The sequence below is a fragment of the Gordionus sp. m RMFG-2023 genome, chromosome 4, assembly GCF_954871325.1.
Source record: "Gordionus sp. m RMFG-2023 chromosome 4, tfGorSpeb1-WG-v2, whole genome shotgun sequence".
NCBI classification, from domain to species: Eukaryota; Metazoa; Nematomorpha; class Gordioida; order Chordodea; family Parachordodidae; genus Gordionus; species Gordionus sp. m RMFG-2023.
In genome coordinates, this window is record NC_088778.1 from 20,665,994 (window position 1) to 20,684,294 (window position 18,301).

The window sequence follows — 18,301 nt, forward strand, 5'->3', positions numbered from 1 at the left end:
TCAAAATATTTTCATATTTTATTCGAGGATATATTTATAGGGAATTTACTCTTCTATTTTATTAATTTTCTAAAAAATAAAGAAATAAGATTTTTTAGGTTCTAAAAAATGGGGAATTTTTGTCCGGAGAAATTCTTTTCGGTGAATTATTTTCCTGGAATTTTTTTTTCCGGCTAATAATTTTCCGGGCAATTTTTAATTGCCTCTGAATATTCTGTATTTATTCATAAACATGTGCTGTTGTAGATAGTAAGATTGTAAATTACAATTCGCTATTAATTTTTTTTCTACAATTCGTTTTCGTTTTAATTAATTTAATTTTTAATGGCATTTGTCCGTCCCTTCGACTCAACTGTATTAATGTATAAAAAGAATTCAATTTTATGATATTTAAAAATTTTATTTTTAAAACGTAATTTACATATCAATTTTATTTTTAATTATCAATCATTATTTTTTTATTATTTTGTTTCATTAATTGTTTTGTTATAATTTATTTGTGTACACTTATTTTTTCTTTGTAATAATATAATAGAAAATAATTTTATTTCTCTTTTATTTTATTACATGAATAATAATATTATTTATGTAATAAATAATAAACAAATCAGAGTTGTGTTTAAAGATTAATATTTTTATAAATATTTTATGCATTATTATTTTTTAAGAGTTAAATTTTTATAAAAATTGATAAAAAAAAAATCCTAATGTGATTTAATGTTTGGATTATTTATTTTTTTAAAAAATTAATTTAATTTATGCGTTTTAATAAATTTTTAGGAATAACTTAATTTTGATACTTATAAATTCATGTTAAATTCCTCGGGACATATAAATCATTAAACTTAATTGTTAAAACTACAATTCTAAACTGCAACTAATGTTGGTTCATTTTTTACCTCAACCTATTTGAAAGATGATATGATTCAGAGCAACACTACCATTTTGTCATTCCATAACATATATTATTTGATTCCTTACTATATCCTATTAGTCATTTTATGTATAAACCTAACCCCCGTTTCAGCCTTTAATTTGGATATCGATATTCCTATTATAAAAACGGGTTTAACTAAAAGTTATTTCGGGTTTTCTGTAGCGCAACACAAGATTCGCTTAAGATCAAATAAATACGAAAATGTGTAAGTGATTTTTATATAATAATGCATTAAATTAATCATATAAAAATAATTTATAATCACATTGAAATTTAATTTAGGCCTTAAATTGAATTATTAGCACCTGCAAATGCAATGATTAATATAAATATAGTTATGCAAATATTTTAAAATAGTGTTTAGACTTAATTGGAGTTACTTAATAAAATAAAAAAATATAATTTTTTTTAGGGGCGTACTAGCCTTTTCAAAAATAGCTTGCCGCTTATTTTAGTAAATCTATAACATTCTTCTAACAAATTGATTTTTCCTATATAAAATATCCATGCTGTAAAATATTAGCTAAAAAAATTTTGGTTATCCAAAAACAAAAAATTAGCAGCAAAATAAAAATTCAATTTCTGAAAAAGCAAATTATATTATCTTCCCGATAGACTAGAGTTTATTGGATAATTTTTTTAAATACTAAAACGAACCAAAATAAAAAATAGAAACTAAAGCCAGTTGCCGAATCAAACATAAAACGAAATGTGGAATTTGTTGGTTTCATACCAATATTTATCAGAGACCTATAGTAATAAAAAAAATTTAAAGCCTGGCTTTGTTTTTCAATTTTAAGCCCATCCCATGCTTTTTGATGAATGAAATTAAACGAGCATACGTTTTTATGTTATATCCCCGAAAAATATCCTTCCTGTGTAATTTTAAATGCAATAAGTGTGTAGTGCCTGATTAATATCTTAAAGATTTATGATTTTCTCACTCAACTTTATTATGCTATTAAAATTTTAGGTCTTTTTTTAAATTTAAAAAATCTAATTTTGCCATAAATTGGACGTTCGCAAGAGGAGCAATAGGTAGCGTTCAGTCTTGTTAAAATAGCGCACTTTTTTCAGTAGCGGTAGCTTTAGTGCGCTACTTTTTTTAGAAAATAGCGATAGCTCGCTACTAATTTAGAAAGTAGCGCTACTTCGCTACTTTTAATTTTACATAATAAATACATCTAAAAATTATTAAAATATATTTTTTATTAAATCTAAAATTATAATCCTTTTATTTAATTTAATATTGAAATTTATATTTAAAATTATACATTATAAATCTAGTTATTAAAAATGTGTGAGATTGTTGAAGATAGCGAAATTTCTTTGGAAAATGAGAAAAATATAAATTATCTTTTCCAAAATTCAAAAAATACTTTAATCTTGACGAAAAAATTACTACTGGATATCGGTTTCGATGCAAGATGTGTCGCAAAATTTTATCCTCAAATCATACAAGCACATTTAATTTGAAAAAACATTTAAAGGTAATATACTAAACAAATTTAATATAAATATGTAGACTAATCCTTAATTTTTAAAATAAATTTAAATCAAAGACCAATCATTTTTTTATATATTCATAAATTTTATCTAAATTATTTAAAACATTTTAAAATAGTTATTTCAACATTTTTATGTAATTATCTCCTACATGATTTTTATTCTAAGCTATAATTTTAGACTGTTTACACCTCAAATTATAAAGAGATTGAAAAATATCTCAAAAGTTTTGGGGTAATGGAAGAAGATACATCCACTTCCAAATCAAATTTAATTCAAACAAAATTAAGCAATTTGGATTCATCAACACCAGGTGTATCTCAAAAATTGGCTGACTAAGTCATAATGAACTTTATAGATACTGTTTAACCATTATCCTTGGTGGATAATGGTTCTTTTATAAAGATGATAAACATTTTTCTTCACGTTCCAAGATATTTTGCCAGCAGACATGGATGGCAAGAATTTTGGATAGCTTTAAAGAAATGAAAGAATCTTTAATATTAAATCTATCAGATGTCTCCTACATCTGTACAACAGTGATTGCTGGACGCACAGATTTATAAATGATATTCATATTTTTAGAGATTATTTAGGAGTGACCACTGGATTGATCCAAAAAATCTAAAACGAAAATCTGTAGCATTAAAAATAATAAATGACTGTCAGACTTATGACATTCTAGCAAATATTATTTCGAAATCAATATGTCACAAAATTCAGAATAAGGTTTGTAAGATGATTACAAATAATAGGTCTAATTTCCGGAAGGCTTTCAGGTTTTAAAATTAAATTTATTATAATTTTTTTTATAATATGATATAAATATAAAATATTTGGTGAATATAATAACTATACTTGTAATATTCATGATAACGAAATGTTATTATTAAAATGCAATAATAAATAAATTATATAAATATATATGTAACAAATTATAGTCATGTTTTTATACCAATATTTTATTTGTGGAAATAAAGTTACATAAAAAATATTTTAAAAAAAAATCAAAATAGCTACTTTTTAAAAAAAGTAGCGCGCTACTCATTTGAAAACGATAGCGGTAGCAATAGCGAGCTATTTTTTATAAAATAACGTAGCGATAGCGCGCTACCTTTAAAAGTAGCGTTTAACAACACTGGTAGCGTTTTTGATCCCCTCAGAAAATTATTATAACGAAATAGTATTTATATTGTATTTTTGAGAATTTATCAAATATTCATAGCCTCATCTCTTTGATAAATTCGAAATAAAAACTTAGTGTATATTTTATTTTTGAGAATTTTTTCCGTTTGCAATTTAGTTTAATTTTAAGATGATAGTGGTGGTTTATTTAAAAATATAATGGCCAAAAAGGTTTCGAGCTAGATTTTAATAATATTTTTTGAAGAATTCTTAATATAAGGATTAAATTAATGGCTTTATAATGTATTATAAATTTCAAGTTCTAAATATTTATATATATCTATATCTCATTCATTATCTTTATATGATGATTTCCTAACTTTAAAATTACTGTTTTACATTTATATAATATCTCACTTACATCGAGAACTTCTGTATTAAGTTTGTTTTATCAGGGAACCTTATGTTTTAAAGAGAAAAAAACTAGCACACCTTTTAGACACAAATGTTGAAAATGGTTTATTAAGTCAAATATAATTTTTTATGCCAAATTTCGGAAAAATAATCATTATATTGTGTTATATATTTTTTCTGTGTAAGTAAATAATATATTACGATTAGAGAACTGCAAAACGCGGTCCATTATAAATTTTTGCATAAGTTACCTAGCCAGACCCAGCCCGTTAATTTGTTCCGGTCTCGCTTGTTTATAAATTTTTAAAACATTTGCTTAACCCGTTAAAATTTTACAAAAAATCAGGCATGACGCGTTTAAGAAAAGTCTGCCCTGGTAATTCTTTCATACGAATCCTGGCCATCACATTTTCAATATTTATATCTAATTTTTTTCCCAAATGTTATTTAAGGCTCTTATATTTCTCCTCTATGGCTATCTATTTCTACAACAATCGTTTTATAAATCATTGTGTTTGATATATGTATATTGTTTGTAATTAGATCATTCATAATTAACAATTTTCTATTATTTATAGATTTAACATTTTTAATAGATAGCTCTTAAAATCAGAGAGTTAAGCACATTGTAATTTATTTTCAACAAATAGTATAAATCACAATATTAGCTGAAAATTCAAGAAAAAATATCAAAATTTTAATACCCGGGCTGGCAAATTAATTTACGAATATCAGAGATTTGCGAGGCCCTGATTAATTTTTTACTTATAAATTGCCGACACAAGTCCATTTTTGATGTACGAATTGCCCTGTGTGCAAAATTTTTTTCCCCGTGTTTTATAGGCCGAATGTTTTAAAAGCATCTTGTCTTCCCTTTCTGGAATGAGAGCAATAAGTAACTGAGCAGCCCGGAATTCCTTAATTTATTTTTTAAATTTAGAAGAATTCAAATTAATTATTTCTTCTTTCGCAAATAATATTTACCGGAGGTGTTTCTATCATAGATTTTTTGCTTGTGCTTGGTCTTATTTCTGTGGAGGAGATGCACTTAAAATTATAAGAGATAGGGAAAGGGGGGCCATTAATATAATTAAAACAGTTAAATGATAATTAATATTTTCAAAGAATTAAGTAAATTTGAGCTTCCAATATCCTCTCCACCTCGATAGGACTGTATTGATTAGAGAATAAAATAATTTTAAAGCAAATATTTATTGTACCTGGAGGTTGGATTTATTATGTTCAAGTTCAATCACAAACTATCTCCTAAATTTAAAAAAATTTGAAAAATAATAAACTATATATATTTTTTTAATTCGCCTATTTATCCCTTTCTTTATATTATGTAATTAAGTTTTTTATGCTATTATGGTTAATAATATACATTTTTAACAGACCAATTTCATAATTAACTCCTTACAAACTTCTATTCCATGGTGTATGACGCAGGATCGTCATTTGAATAAAGTTTGGGGGAGGGGTAGTTTGTTTGGATTTCCTTTTATCTTTAGATGGGGTAGGGTTATAGATCTTAAGGGGGGGGGGTGTATAAGTTCATAAGTCATTATTTAACAAATTAAGAATTAACAATAGATAGATGACTAATGTTTTAAAAGCATTATACGGATTGGATTATGATGTTATGCTTCCTTTTTATTTTGAAAGGACATTATAATTTATTCCTTTTGCTTTTATTTATTATTAAAGACCTGCATGCTCGGTCCGGAACCCTCGAAACGGGTTGTAAGATGATTTTTTTTCCAAACTCGGGACACGATTTTTAAAAAATAAATTAAAATTTTATCAATAAATCAGAAAATCATGGAAAATTATATAATGGATATTTAATATTATTTCAAACAATTTACAAAATTCGTCCTAAATTATTTAAAACGAAATTTTAAAAATATTGATAAGACCGTAAAATAATCAAAGTTTAAGAAATCTGGGTCAGGCTTAAAAAGGCGGAAAATGATATTTTTTTAAAATTTGGTTTGGAATAAATTCTGATTTCCGCATCTCTCTATTTATTATATAACAGAGAGTTTAAATCCTGGACTAAAAACGGTTTCGATTTGATCCAATTCCGAGGTTTTCACTTATAAATTATTAATAACCAATAAAAAAAAAGGCCAATCCCTCTAAAATGAGTCACACAACATTTTGATCATATAAAATTGGACTTTTATAAATTTCATGAGAGCGGTTCTAATTTCAATTCCTAACTAGTTCCAGTTTGAGTTCTAAACTCATTAAAGTTAATTTTAATAATATCAAAAGTATTATAATACTTAATTGGACAATTTAAAAAAAATCTTTACAAAACTCGATTCGAATCTTTAAACAATCTATTTTTTTCTTATAATACAAATAAATAAATATAATTATAATGTATTATCATTTGCACTAAAAATAAATAAATAATCCTGTATCCGCGTCTGAGGTAATTTTTAAATATTGCATTTAGGAAAATGATTTATCATTTCTCTATTTTTTTGCTAACATTTTTATCAAAATCAAATTATTAAAATATTGATGGTGGAAGAAGTTAAATTCTTAACATATGTGTTTTATTCGCATAATTTTTTCATATTTGGGTTCAATTGATAAGCAATTGAATCTAAATAGGAAAATTGGAAATATTAAATGTAAATTATTTTTTTTATATAATAATAATTTTGTTAAAAGTTATTAGTTACATTGTTTCAAAAGCAACTGGTTACATTGGAAGTTGCTTTAAAAATAATCTTCATAAATATTTAGAGACCTACAGAGGTACGTACCATTTCCGGGCTCGCCAGATTTATAAAAAAAATTTTTTTTAAAGTCCCGCCCGGGTATTAATAATCATCTCTTCATACCCATATTTTTGATTTCATTTTGCAACCGTCAAAATTGGTTAGAATGACCAAATTTTAAAAAGGAACCATGGAATCTAACGGAATTAAATATGATTTAAAAAAAATCAAGCTGGGCTGAAAAATCGGTTTTTTAACCCGTGCCGAACCTGTAAAAGAATACCTTTGCAGGTCCTCATAATTATTATACGTGGCTCTCAACATTAAAATATCTGCTGCTGTTACGGCCCTTGGTTTATCATAGTCTAATTTATTTGTCTTGTTTATTATAGTCAGATAAATTTGTTATTATTATATCAAATTGGTTCGGGTCTAATTTTTTTATTCACAATCACGGGCTGTCCACTCACGCTGACACAAAATAATGCCCATTTACTCCCTGCTTAATTTTTTTAGCTGACCCACCACTCTTGAAAAACTAGATTTTGATCACCACCGTCATACCCAGAACTATTTTTAAGAAACTAAAACTTTTTAAAGCATGATCATTATTTTTCACTTTTTTGAATTTATTTTATTTTACCTTTTAGTTTTTATTCATCAAGTATTATAATTCTGCTTTTTTTTATTTCCATAATTCTTCTTACACAAATAACAAACACAATAAAATTGTCTTACATTCAAGTTAGAGGTATACCCGTGCCAGGCAAAAAATTATTTATGAATTCTTATATTTGATAGAAAATAATTTATAAAGTATAGTGTTTTAATTTGACCATTTATAAATAGTTGTTCAGTTTGGTGTTCAACTACATATATATATGGGGTTAGGCCTTGTATTAAAAAAAAACGTCCGGGCCGGGCAACCTTAGTAAAAAAATTGGAAATTTGACAGGACCAGGCAAAAATTAAGTTTCAACTGGGTCGGGCCTAAAAGATCCATTTACACAACTCTAATTCAAGTCTCCACGCTGCATTTATTTATAAATCAAAATTTTTATTTAAAAATGATGAATATGCTTATCTTTAACAAAATTTGAAAACTTTTTGAAAATGAAAAAATTAACCTTTTCTAAATAAAACCATTAATAATAGTTTATCTAATTTTTTTATTAAATTTGCTTAAGTTCTTAAATTTAAAAAAAATCAAGTTTCGGACATATCCTATAGATTTTCCAGGAAAAAAAATCTTTTTGTTTATAAAATGTGTAAGTTTAGTTTTCAAAAATATTACTTTTTCTAAAATATTATTTTAAAAAATTTTATTTTTTTATTATTAAATTAAATTTAAAATATATTCTTTAAAAAACAATTTTCAAAAGTTAATATTCCATGATTCCTGCAAAATTTATTTTCACACCAAATCATCTCTGGCAATTTTTTGTAAAAGCCTGCCACACCCAATAACTTGACCCATTGGATCGTGCGAATTATCATATCTCTCGCCCACCTCTAATAGATATCTTAGAAATGTGATTTTTATCACATTCATAAATTCGAATTCTTTTACATTGCACTGATATATTTTTTTTCTTGATAAATATTTAAAGTAATTAATATTTCAAAATTGTCAGGAGATATTTTGCGTCAACTATCAATGTTCTTATTCTTTTCTATTTTAATTTTTTTTACTCGAGTCAACTTGCAGAGTTCTTAATGATATAAGAGAAAGTAAGTTTCTGAAAAATTTATTAATTATAATTTGGTATCGACTTACTATCGGTAAAAGAAAATTAAAAGTATTGGTAGTTTGATATGATCCAATATCCCGCTCTACTTTTCAGTTGGGTTGACGGGGAAAGGATTGAAGCGTCTGAACGAGAATATTTTTTAGAAATTTTTTTTATAATAACGAATATATCAAAGAGTTAGGGAGGAATCTATATTTATTAAACTTATTGGTTTCTTGTAGTTCCAAGGAGTCGGTATTTCCGTTAGCCGGAAAGGAGGTAACACAAGAGACGTCCCAGACAAGTCTTTTGCCGCCGTGCCAAGACGTTAAAGACATGCCGTCAGGGCGCTTACCGTCAGCATTTAGGAGACCCAATGGCTCCAAGCTATTGGGGAAACCGGCCGAAATCAAGGCTTTGCCGATTAACCTATTAAGGTTGTCGTGCCTCAGGAAACGGCCACTGACTTTGAGGCACGAGAAACAATGTCTAGAGAAAGGATCAACCTGTTTGTGACAGGCGGCACAGGTGTCCACAGAAGGGATAAGGCAACCAAGCCTATGGCCAATGGCAGTTTGAAACTCATCGTCTGTGAGTAACGTTTCCTTTTTACCACTCGGAATCGCGTCTAGCCATTCATGGCCGTTAGAGTTTTTTTTTGCGTTTCTGAGCAGTTGAAGGTTAGTTAGCTCAGGATACATACAAAGTTTTTCAAACGAGCATTGGAGCATAGGGACCAGGAAGCTCTTTAGATGGCAGGAAATTGGCTGCTCGGAGCCTTGGGTGATAAGAGTAAGCCACTCTTGTTTAGCTGAAGATAGAAGGGGATCGTCCAACTCGATAAGCGAGGAAATGGAATCGGCGAAGGATATTCGAGATGAAAGAAAACACGCAATTGCCATAAGGAAGGGGGGTAACAATCCCAGTCCACCCTGGTAAGCGGGCATAGAGGCGAGGGACCAATTGAAATCGGAAAAATTTAAGCCTAAAAGGGATTCGATAAAATGTTTAAATTTTAATTCGAAGACCTTAAGGAGAGTATTGTACTGGAAAACGGGGGAAGATTTAAATAAATGTAAGAATTTAGGTAGAAAAAGACATTTTTTGGTGAGAAAGAAGAACTGATGCTTGGGGAGATGAGGAAGATTCTTGAGTGAATTGGAAAGGGAATGGATCAAATCGTCAAAAGTTTTTTGACAAAAGGAGGTTGAAAAACCAATAGGGGAACCCAAAAGACAGAGTTCCTCGTGCGGAATGATTGTAAAATCTAAGGGAGGAATAAAATCCTTATTGTTGAGGGAGGAAATTTCACACTTTTTCCTATTTAGGGAAAGACCAATTTTCGAAGCTTCCATTTCAACGTACTCTATGGCCGACATAACATTGGATAAAGAACCGCCAAAAGAGCCATCGTCGAGATACCATAAATTAAGGTCTAATTGGAAATTAGTCTTTAAATTTTTGATCAAATCATGAATCCCTATAGTAAAGAGCAGAGGGCCTAGAGGATCACCTTGCTGTATCCCCTCTTCGGAGGATATGGAAAATTCCCCGAATTTGAGTAACGAAGGGAATCCATAACAGGAATTAAGGAAATTCCCATATTTTGGGAAATGGTGTAAAAAAGATGGTAAGAATGCCCTCCTATGGATGGTGTTGAAGGCATTTCTGAAGTCTAACTTGCAGAAAACCTTATCGGCCTATTATTTCTAAAAAATCTGAATAAGCTATAAATATTTTTAGAATTTATTAATAACATATTATATATTCCAATTTAAAAATCCGATCCCAGCTTGAAAATAAAGAAAAAAATTAAATATAGGCCATACCTTAACATAAGAACTTTGAAGGATATCTGAAATAAATTTAAATATTATATCTTTGTCCCTCAAAGTTTAATGAACACGTTAATTTATAAATATTTTGACCAATTAAGCTAACACTTGAAAAGCATATTTTTAATTTTACAAAATTTTGGAAAATAATAGGATGCTGGTCGGGGCTCCGCTATCGAATTATATAGGAAAAGTTGTAGAAAATCCTGGAGCTATTTACAAATGCCCACTGACTCCTAGAATGGATGATTGCTTGCGGGTTAAAGTTGATGACAACCTACCTCGTATAAAAATTTGTTTATTGATCATTTGCTTTATCATTATAAATTATAAGTCATTTTATCTAAATGTATGTTTCTTAAATTGGATCATTTGAAAAGAATATTACTCATAATCATAATCTATATAGTTAAGATATTACATTTATCATCTCTATTTTTGTCCATAACTTTATGTATTATTTTAATTTAATGAAACTAAATTAAATATTTCCATTCATTCCCATCTTGATTAAAAGTAGTGGTGACGCAAGATGGTCATTGAAATCGAGGGGATAGAAAAGGATAAGGAGTTATGAAGATGCTAATAATGTTAGGCGATAGTTTTGATTTGTATTTCTTTGTTTTGCTAATTTTAATTTCCTGTTTTTTGCTAATTTTTTGGTAGGAGGGTTGAATGGAGGAGGATAATATCATTTGTAATTTACTCAATTTTTTTTAAAATGCTATAATTTCAATATAAATAGGTATGGGCTAAAAATGGTTTAGTTTGTTATTAATGCTAAAAATAGGGTTATTGTCATTATTCATATTCAATGTCGTTTTACTGTATTATTTTTTAAATCTGTTCCTTCTATCTGCTAGGCCTATGTACAAGGTCCTCATCAGGGGTGGTAGTGGTCACTACTCTTAGTGCATAATCATATGATTAACGAATATCAGTTTGAAATGCTTTTCAAAATAAAAGATGTTCAAAGATTTTAGATTGTTGAGGATCAAACTTTACCTAAAATTCCAATTTTTTTCGGAAATTATCTTAAATCTTTTGATTTTTATGGAAAAGTTTTTAATATTAAAATAATAAATATTATAAAAATGATTTTGATCTTCTTTAAAACAATCTTCTATTTTATGATACAGAATTTTAGGCAAAAATTAGCGATCTGCATCGGGCCTAATTTTTCAAGCCCGACCCGAACCCCAAATTTTTTAAAAAAGTTTTGCCAGCTCGGCCCGAACCTTAAATATTTTTTGAAAAATTTACCGGCCCTGCCCAAATTTATTTAAATATAAAAATTAACTTTTATAATATTCAAAATAAACGATATATTTTATATGGGGTCTAGTTTCTATAAATAAAATAAAATATTTTTATTTTACATAAAAAAACATAAAATTGATAAATTTAAGATGTATTTAAAAAAAATTTCTGAATTTTCTTAAAAAATATTAGGCCCGACCCAGCCCGAATTTCTAGCAAAAATATTTTTTTTAACATATATAATTTATATAAAATTTATTTACGGGAATTACATGAAGAAAGAAGATGCATGATTTATTTTTCAAAAGTATCCCGGACGCAATACCCTGATTTAAAGCATTTAAATATTATGTTAAATTGTATTTTTTTTCTCTGTTTTGTTTCCGTAAACCTTTCTCCGATCTAGAACTGAGAAAACATTTATAGATTAAGTCATCACACTTGTGCTCTCTTAACTTATCTTACTTTAAGTTCCTACATGATTATAGAAAAATATTTTAAATGCATTTTAATTTATTATGAATATATTATTTATCAAACTTATTGGTTCATTTTAATATACATTATTATTATATCTATCTAATTTTTTTTCTTTCATGTCTATCTAATTAGTATTATTATTTAATTCATAATATATATATAAAAATTAATTAAGATTGGTATAAAATTGAAATTTTATTGTGATAATGTTTAACTCAATAGAACCTTATATAAGATTTATTTTTAATGCCTTTAATTAAATAATGAGTATTATAAAAAAAAATTAAATTGCGATAGCTTTTTAAATCTTATATTTTATTTTTATTTACCCCTTTTATTAAATCTTTTAAATAGCTGATAAAGATGAAAATAGGAATAATCAATGGCTTGGTGTTACGATCAAAAGCCATAAGAATGGAGAATCTGTTGTGGTAAAATAAATAAAACTATACTATAAAACATTTGACCATTATTTATGGAATATATTATTTAATTCTTATCGTGCATAATTGGATTATTGATTTTTTTGCAAATACCATTGTGTGGGTGGGGGGGGGGGGGTTCTATTAAATATTTGGGACCATTTATTTCTATAAATTCAAAAAATTGCTTATTTTATATGAAATTAAAGACATGTGGACACAGATATTCAAGAAGTGGCTCTGATTACCATTGGGGCTTTGGCATATGTTATTCACTATCTTCATCTCTTGAATACGAAGAAGTGTATTCACCATGTGTTGGTAGACCTGTTTTTAAAGCCCATCAGCAATTTGGATATTGTCAAGCTGGAACATCAGTTTTTATTTCAACCAATGACGATTTAATCATAGGTGCCCCAGGGTCTTACACTTGGACAGGTTTATTTGCTTTTTATTTTTTTTATAATAGAATATAAAAGTCCATAGATTATGTTATCCTTATTATTTTTTTTACAATTAAAATATATTTATTTCAAATATATAAGAAAATTATAGCGTTATAATAATAAAAAATTGTGCTTAATATGGCGTTAAAAAAATATAAATAATAAAATTAGCCAATAAAGGGCATTTAAAATTTAAATTTAAAAAAAAGAATATTTATAAATTTTTCATTATGGCAATAATCATGAATCTCTGAATAATTTGAAATTAAAACTAATTATTTCAAAGCAAATTTTTAGATTTATGCCTTCTTTGACTTATAAGTTTGAAAATCTGGTTAATTCATATATATTACTGATATTGATATCCATTCATTTGATTTTCTAGCTTAATTATTTATATTTTTTTGATAATTCATTTTCTGCGAGAGGATTCTTACTTATTACCATAGGATTACAAAAAATAAATTTTTAAATAAAAATTTATTTTTAAATATATGGCGAAGTTATTAATTATAAATATATTTATTTTATTACATTTAACGTATATTTTCTGTGAATAATTAAATATCGAATCGACTTCATATATAATAATAAATATTTTTAATATAAGCAATTTTTATTATTTAATTTAACTAATCCCTAAATTAAATTTTTTATGCAAGTTACAGGAATTAACCTTCTTATTAGTATCAAAATATTGTATTATATTTATTTAAATAAGAACAAATTGATATAATTTATATCTCCTTAAATTTAAACAATATCAATATTATAATTTTTTATAAGATATTATTACAGAAAATTAATTTCAGAATCAACAGTATGTAAAATCATCGTTAATAATTAAATTTAGCAAATATTTACAACTTAAAGGCAAACTATAGTAAAATGCGTATCTTAAAATGTTTTAATTTAAGAAGAAAGACTAGTAATCGAATTGTTTAAAATATAACAAGATAAAATATTATTTTATATAATAATCTTTATTTTAAAAAATCAGATTTTAATCGTAAAATTGTGACTTAAACCAATTTGATTTAATTATTCTAACCCTTATTAGAATAATTACTATATTGCTGCACAATTTTTCGTTAGCGATAAGTCAGATTTTATTTTAAAGATACCAACTTGTTTATAAAATCATTTTTTAAAAATATTTTTACCCTACCCCATATCATATCTGTCTAAACTCTTTAAAAAAATGGTTTAATAAACTGTGTAATTCTTTCTTTATTTAACTAGATATATCTAATATGTTATAGTATAATAAAGGAAGCATATATACATTTTTTTAAAATACAAAATTAATAGAGACGTCATATGTAAAACTATTATGAGTAAAATAATGGAATATAAGAAGTTTAAGAAGATATAGAGAAGTTATAAAAGATTTTATGAAAGAGAAGAAGATTATGTTGGAAAAAGTATGGAAGATTACTCGATGGAAAAGAATGAAAGCCTTTGCCGTAAGAAGAGAGATTCTTGTGGTTGATCTGTCTTTTCGCGGATCCATCTCCCTAATCCTCTAAAACAACTTCAAACTTTTCTACCGAAAGAGGCAAGAGCAGGCAATGTGTATTAATGTATAAAAATGATCGATGGAACTGTATTTAGTTATTTTCCGAAATTCAGCATGTTCGAGGACATTGGCGTTTTGGTTGGATGGGGCATTTAGATCATTACAAATGAAATCTCAAACCAGAAGCTGGCCCCATGACTATGGAGTTGTAGACATTCTGCCAGGACTTATCCTATCGGTCCTAAAGATGCCAGTTGATTTAAGTGTAAAGGATTTCTGCCGGTTTAAGGGCTCGCACAATAATATCGTTGCATTTTATATATTTAGTATTTAAAAAATAATTGGGCATATCGCTACCAAAAATCTGAGTAGTAATAATATAACTTTTCTTATTGTTACTTTACTCTTATTCAAGTCATTTTATCTTTTATTAATATATATTATTATATTTTATTAAATTAGTGAAGAGTGTATTCTTATGTTTTGTTAATCTTCAGAAAACCATGAGAAAATTATCAATAATTTTTGCTCTAACAATTTTAGAAATTATTAATAATTTTATTAATCAATAAATTGTTTATGCTCTTAACGGTCAGCATAAGTTTGATTTTTTCATAATGTTTTTGAAAACTAAATTTTCATATGGAAAAAGATAACAATAAAGAAAATTATTAGCAACGCCCATTTTCATAAAATCGTCATTAATCTTATTAATTTTAAACAGGGTTCTGGACCTGAATTCGGGTTCAGGAATTTTAAATTCTATTTAGAGGAAATTTTAATAATTAATTAAAAACTGGTTTTCTAAAAGAGGTCCGCAGTCCCTGGTTCATATTACCCCTTTGATGGGTTGTCCATGAATTGATCTCTGTTTGGTGTTGTCTCAAAATGCCTGACCAAACAATTTTAAATTTCTGAACTCGAATTCAGGCCCAGAAACCGGATCTTAAGTAAGAAAGTAAGAAATTAACATTATATGCCCTATCAATTTAATTTTACTTTATGAAAAAGATTTTTAAATTTTAAACTTGGGTTAGATACCATGAGAGTTTAAAAGGATATTTTTCAAAATTTCTAGCGAATAATCCTATAGGAAATAGTGAATTTTCTTTTTAAAAATATTTTGAATTTAGACGTATCCTAAATCAATTTTCTTTTTAAAAATATTTTGAGTTTAGACGTATCCTAAATCTAAATATAATGTTAAAATGATCCGACAAATTATTATTTATAGGTGCTCTCTTCAAAAATAACATTGCATCGGGTATATTCGCTGACAAGAGATGGTTTTTTACTCCATTGGAAGCTCCCGATTTAGTGCCAGTACCTCATTATAGTTTTTTAGGTAACATTTTTAATTAATAATATATTACAACTTACCATAATCGCCAAACACTTTTTAACCAAACTTTTTTGGCGAATGCATGTAGTTCATCGCGAAGGAATTTTAGAGCAAAGGTAATATCGAGAAATCTTTTCCGCAAAACATTTACATCGAAAACAATATCGCGAACCCATTATCACAAATTTATTTTCGCGAAACCTGAACCGTGAACACTTTAGAGCGAATACCATATTAGCGGAACTTTCTAGCTGGTGTATTTGCATTAACTCATTATCGTGAGAACATTGCCGCTAAACAATGAATATACTGCGAATGCTTATATTGAAAGAAAAACAACATGGTCATTAATAATTTACCAACATAAGTTCTTAAATCATAAGCCCTAAGGGTGTGTCCTAGTTCGACTTATTACTAAATAGCTGGCTTTATTCGACTAAACAGTCTAAAGTATAGGGAAAAAAACAACAAAAACGGTGGAAAAAATACGAAAAATTACAAAGTCATCAAAATAAGTTGAACCAGGATACAGCCTAAATGTTTTAAAATTATTTTGTTACTTATCGTCCATTAAGTAAGCATAAGCTGGTGGCTAAAGTGTGACCTATCTTCCATGATGAAATAAATAACTTAGCAATGTATTCCCCCTCTCTTTCAATGTCGTAACGTAACTCGTAAGTAGAGAGAAGGCATTTTGGATTCAGTTTTTTAGCCCCCCCCCTCCCTCCATTCTTCAGCATAAATTTAAAAATTTTTTATTTCTCCAAAAATATTTTTTTCTTATCTGACTGAGTCTCGATAACTTAAATTAAACGTGTTACAAAATAATTTATTAATAAATTTCAATTATTCCTATAATATAAACCTAAAATGTAAATTATATATAATGTTTAATATGACATAATTTAAAACAAGTTTCATAATAAATATTTTATAAAATGATTTTTTTATTGAATTTTGAACGAAAAATAGTAGGGTTTTGTTTTTTTGAAAAAAAGATTTTGGTCTAATCAAACAAATTTTATATCAATGTGTAGCCAAAATTAATCATTAAAATAAAATTTGAATCACTATCTATAATAGTTTATGAACTAGATGAGGTTATTTGAAAGTTGTTTTTCATACTATGTGTTAACTGACCATAATATATTATTTAAGAATTTTATTTTAAATATGAAAACTGCAATATGAAATACTTGCAAAAGACCTATCTTATATAGCTATATAAAAATTTAATTATCTAATTTATTTAATATTAATATCTTAATTATCTTTTTGTTAAACATTCTTATTTCAATATAAAATTAACCACTATCTATTTAATGATTTTATAAATTATTATCTTAATTATCTACATGTAAAAATGATTATTTTATAATTTAATCATTCATCAATTTATAAATTTTTAATAAACTTAATTAGACAATATATTATTTAAGAATTTTATTATAAATATGAATGTTAATATCTCTTCATTTTTAGGTAATAAAAATTTAACTAAACACCAATTTAAGTAGTATATCTAAATTTATCATCATCTATTTAATGATAATATTTTATAAATTAATATCTTAATTATCTTTTTGTTAAACATTCTTATTTCAATATAAAATTAATCACTATCTATTTAATGATTTTATAAATTTTAATTATCTACATGTTAAAATGTTTTTTCAATAATTTAATCATTCATGATGTTTAATAAACTTAATTAGACAAATACACAACAATTATGATAGCCATTTTATTAATTTATAAATGAAACAATTATAGTATCTTTATTTACATGCATAACTAACAAATAAATCATTGTTATTCGTACATTGAGCATGAGACCATTTTTCACATTGCGGCATTTAACTTTCTTGCTCTTTGAATATGCCTTCTTGTATATGCAAAGCCACTCATCATTCGTTTTCTTTAGATTTTTTTATTTTACTTTTTACTTTTTTATTATTTGTTAATTTATGTTTTTTTACATGTTAATGAGGTCAAAATTTCTGATTTATTTTTCCTGTTTCCTATTTTGATAATGATGTGGTAGAATAGATTGTTTAAGATTATTATTGGACTGGTTACATGATGTTAAGTTATATAACTCATTATTAAAAGTGGTAAAATAATTGGGTTTACCATAGATAATACCTCTGTTTATTTTATTTAATTTCTTTTTCAAATATATTTCTAAATTATTTTTTTTTAAAATATATTTACTATGTAATCGACCAAATATGTAAATCAATATAGGTCTAAATTATCTCCAAAAACATCTTTTTCCCATTATTATTGGAGAAAAAAAATGTATGGCTAGGAGCGGAATTTATTGAATCATTTTCAAGATCACAATAAGCTAATTTGCCCATTGCCAGAGTAATAATAAATAATTATGACATATTATCATCATTAGATATTAATAACTATCTTCAGAGAATGTATCAGGGTTGTAGGGATATATCACACAGGCTAAAAATCCATTCTGAAATTTTTAGGGGTTGTAGTTTTAGGAAGCTCAATTTTAATAATTGATGGTATGTCATATATGGTAAA

At 26.5% G+C, this 18,301-nt stretch overlaps 1 protein-coding gene across 1 annotated transcript in view; it reads left to right on the plus strand.

Annotated features, from left to right (window-relative positions):
- Positions 1-789: 789 nt before the first annotated feature.
- LOC135927911 (integrin alpha-PS1-like) overlaps positions 790-18,301 on the plus strand; it is a 55,073-nt gene continuing 37,561 nt past the window's right edge. Inside the window, exons 1-5 of the mRNA XM_065464170.1 lie at positions 790-1,142; positions 10,439-10,569; positions 12,380-12,456; positions 12,657-12,885; positions 15,647-15,757. Coding sequence (XP_065320242.1) covers positions 922-1,142; positions 10,439-10,569; positions 12,380-12,456; positions 12,657-12,885; positions 15,647-15,757 — 769 coding nt within the window. The 5' untranslated portion in view covers positions 790-921. The remainder of the gene's footprint in view (positions 1,143-10,438; positions 10,570-12,379; positions 12,457-12,656; positions 12,886-15,646; positions 15,758-18,301) is intronic.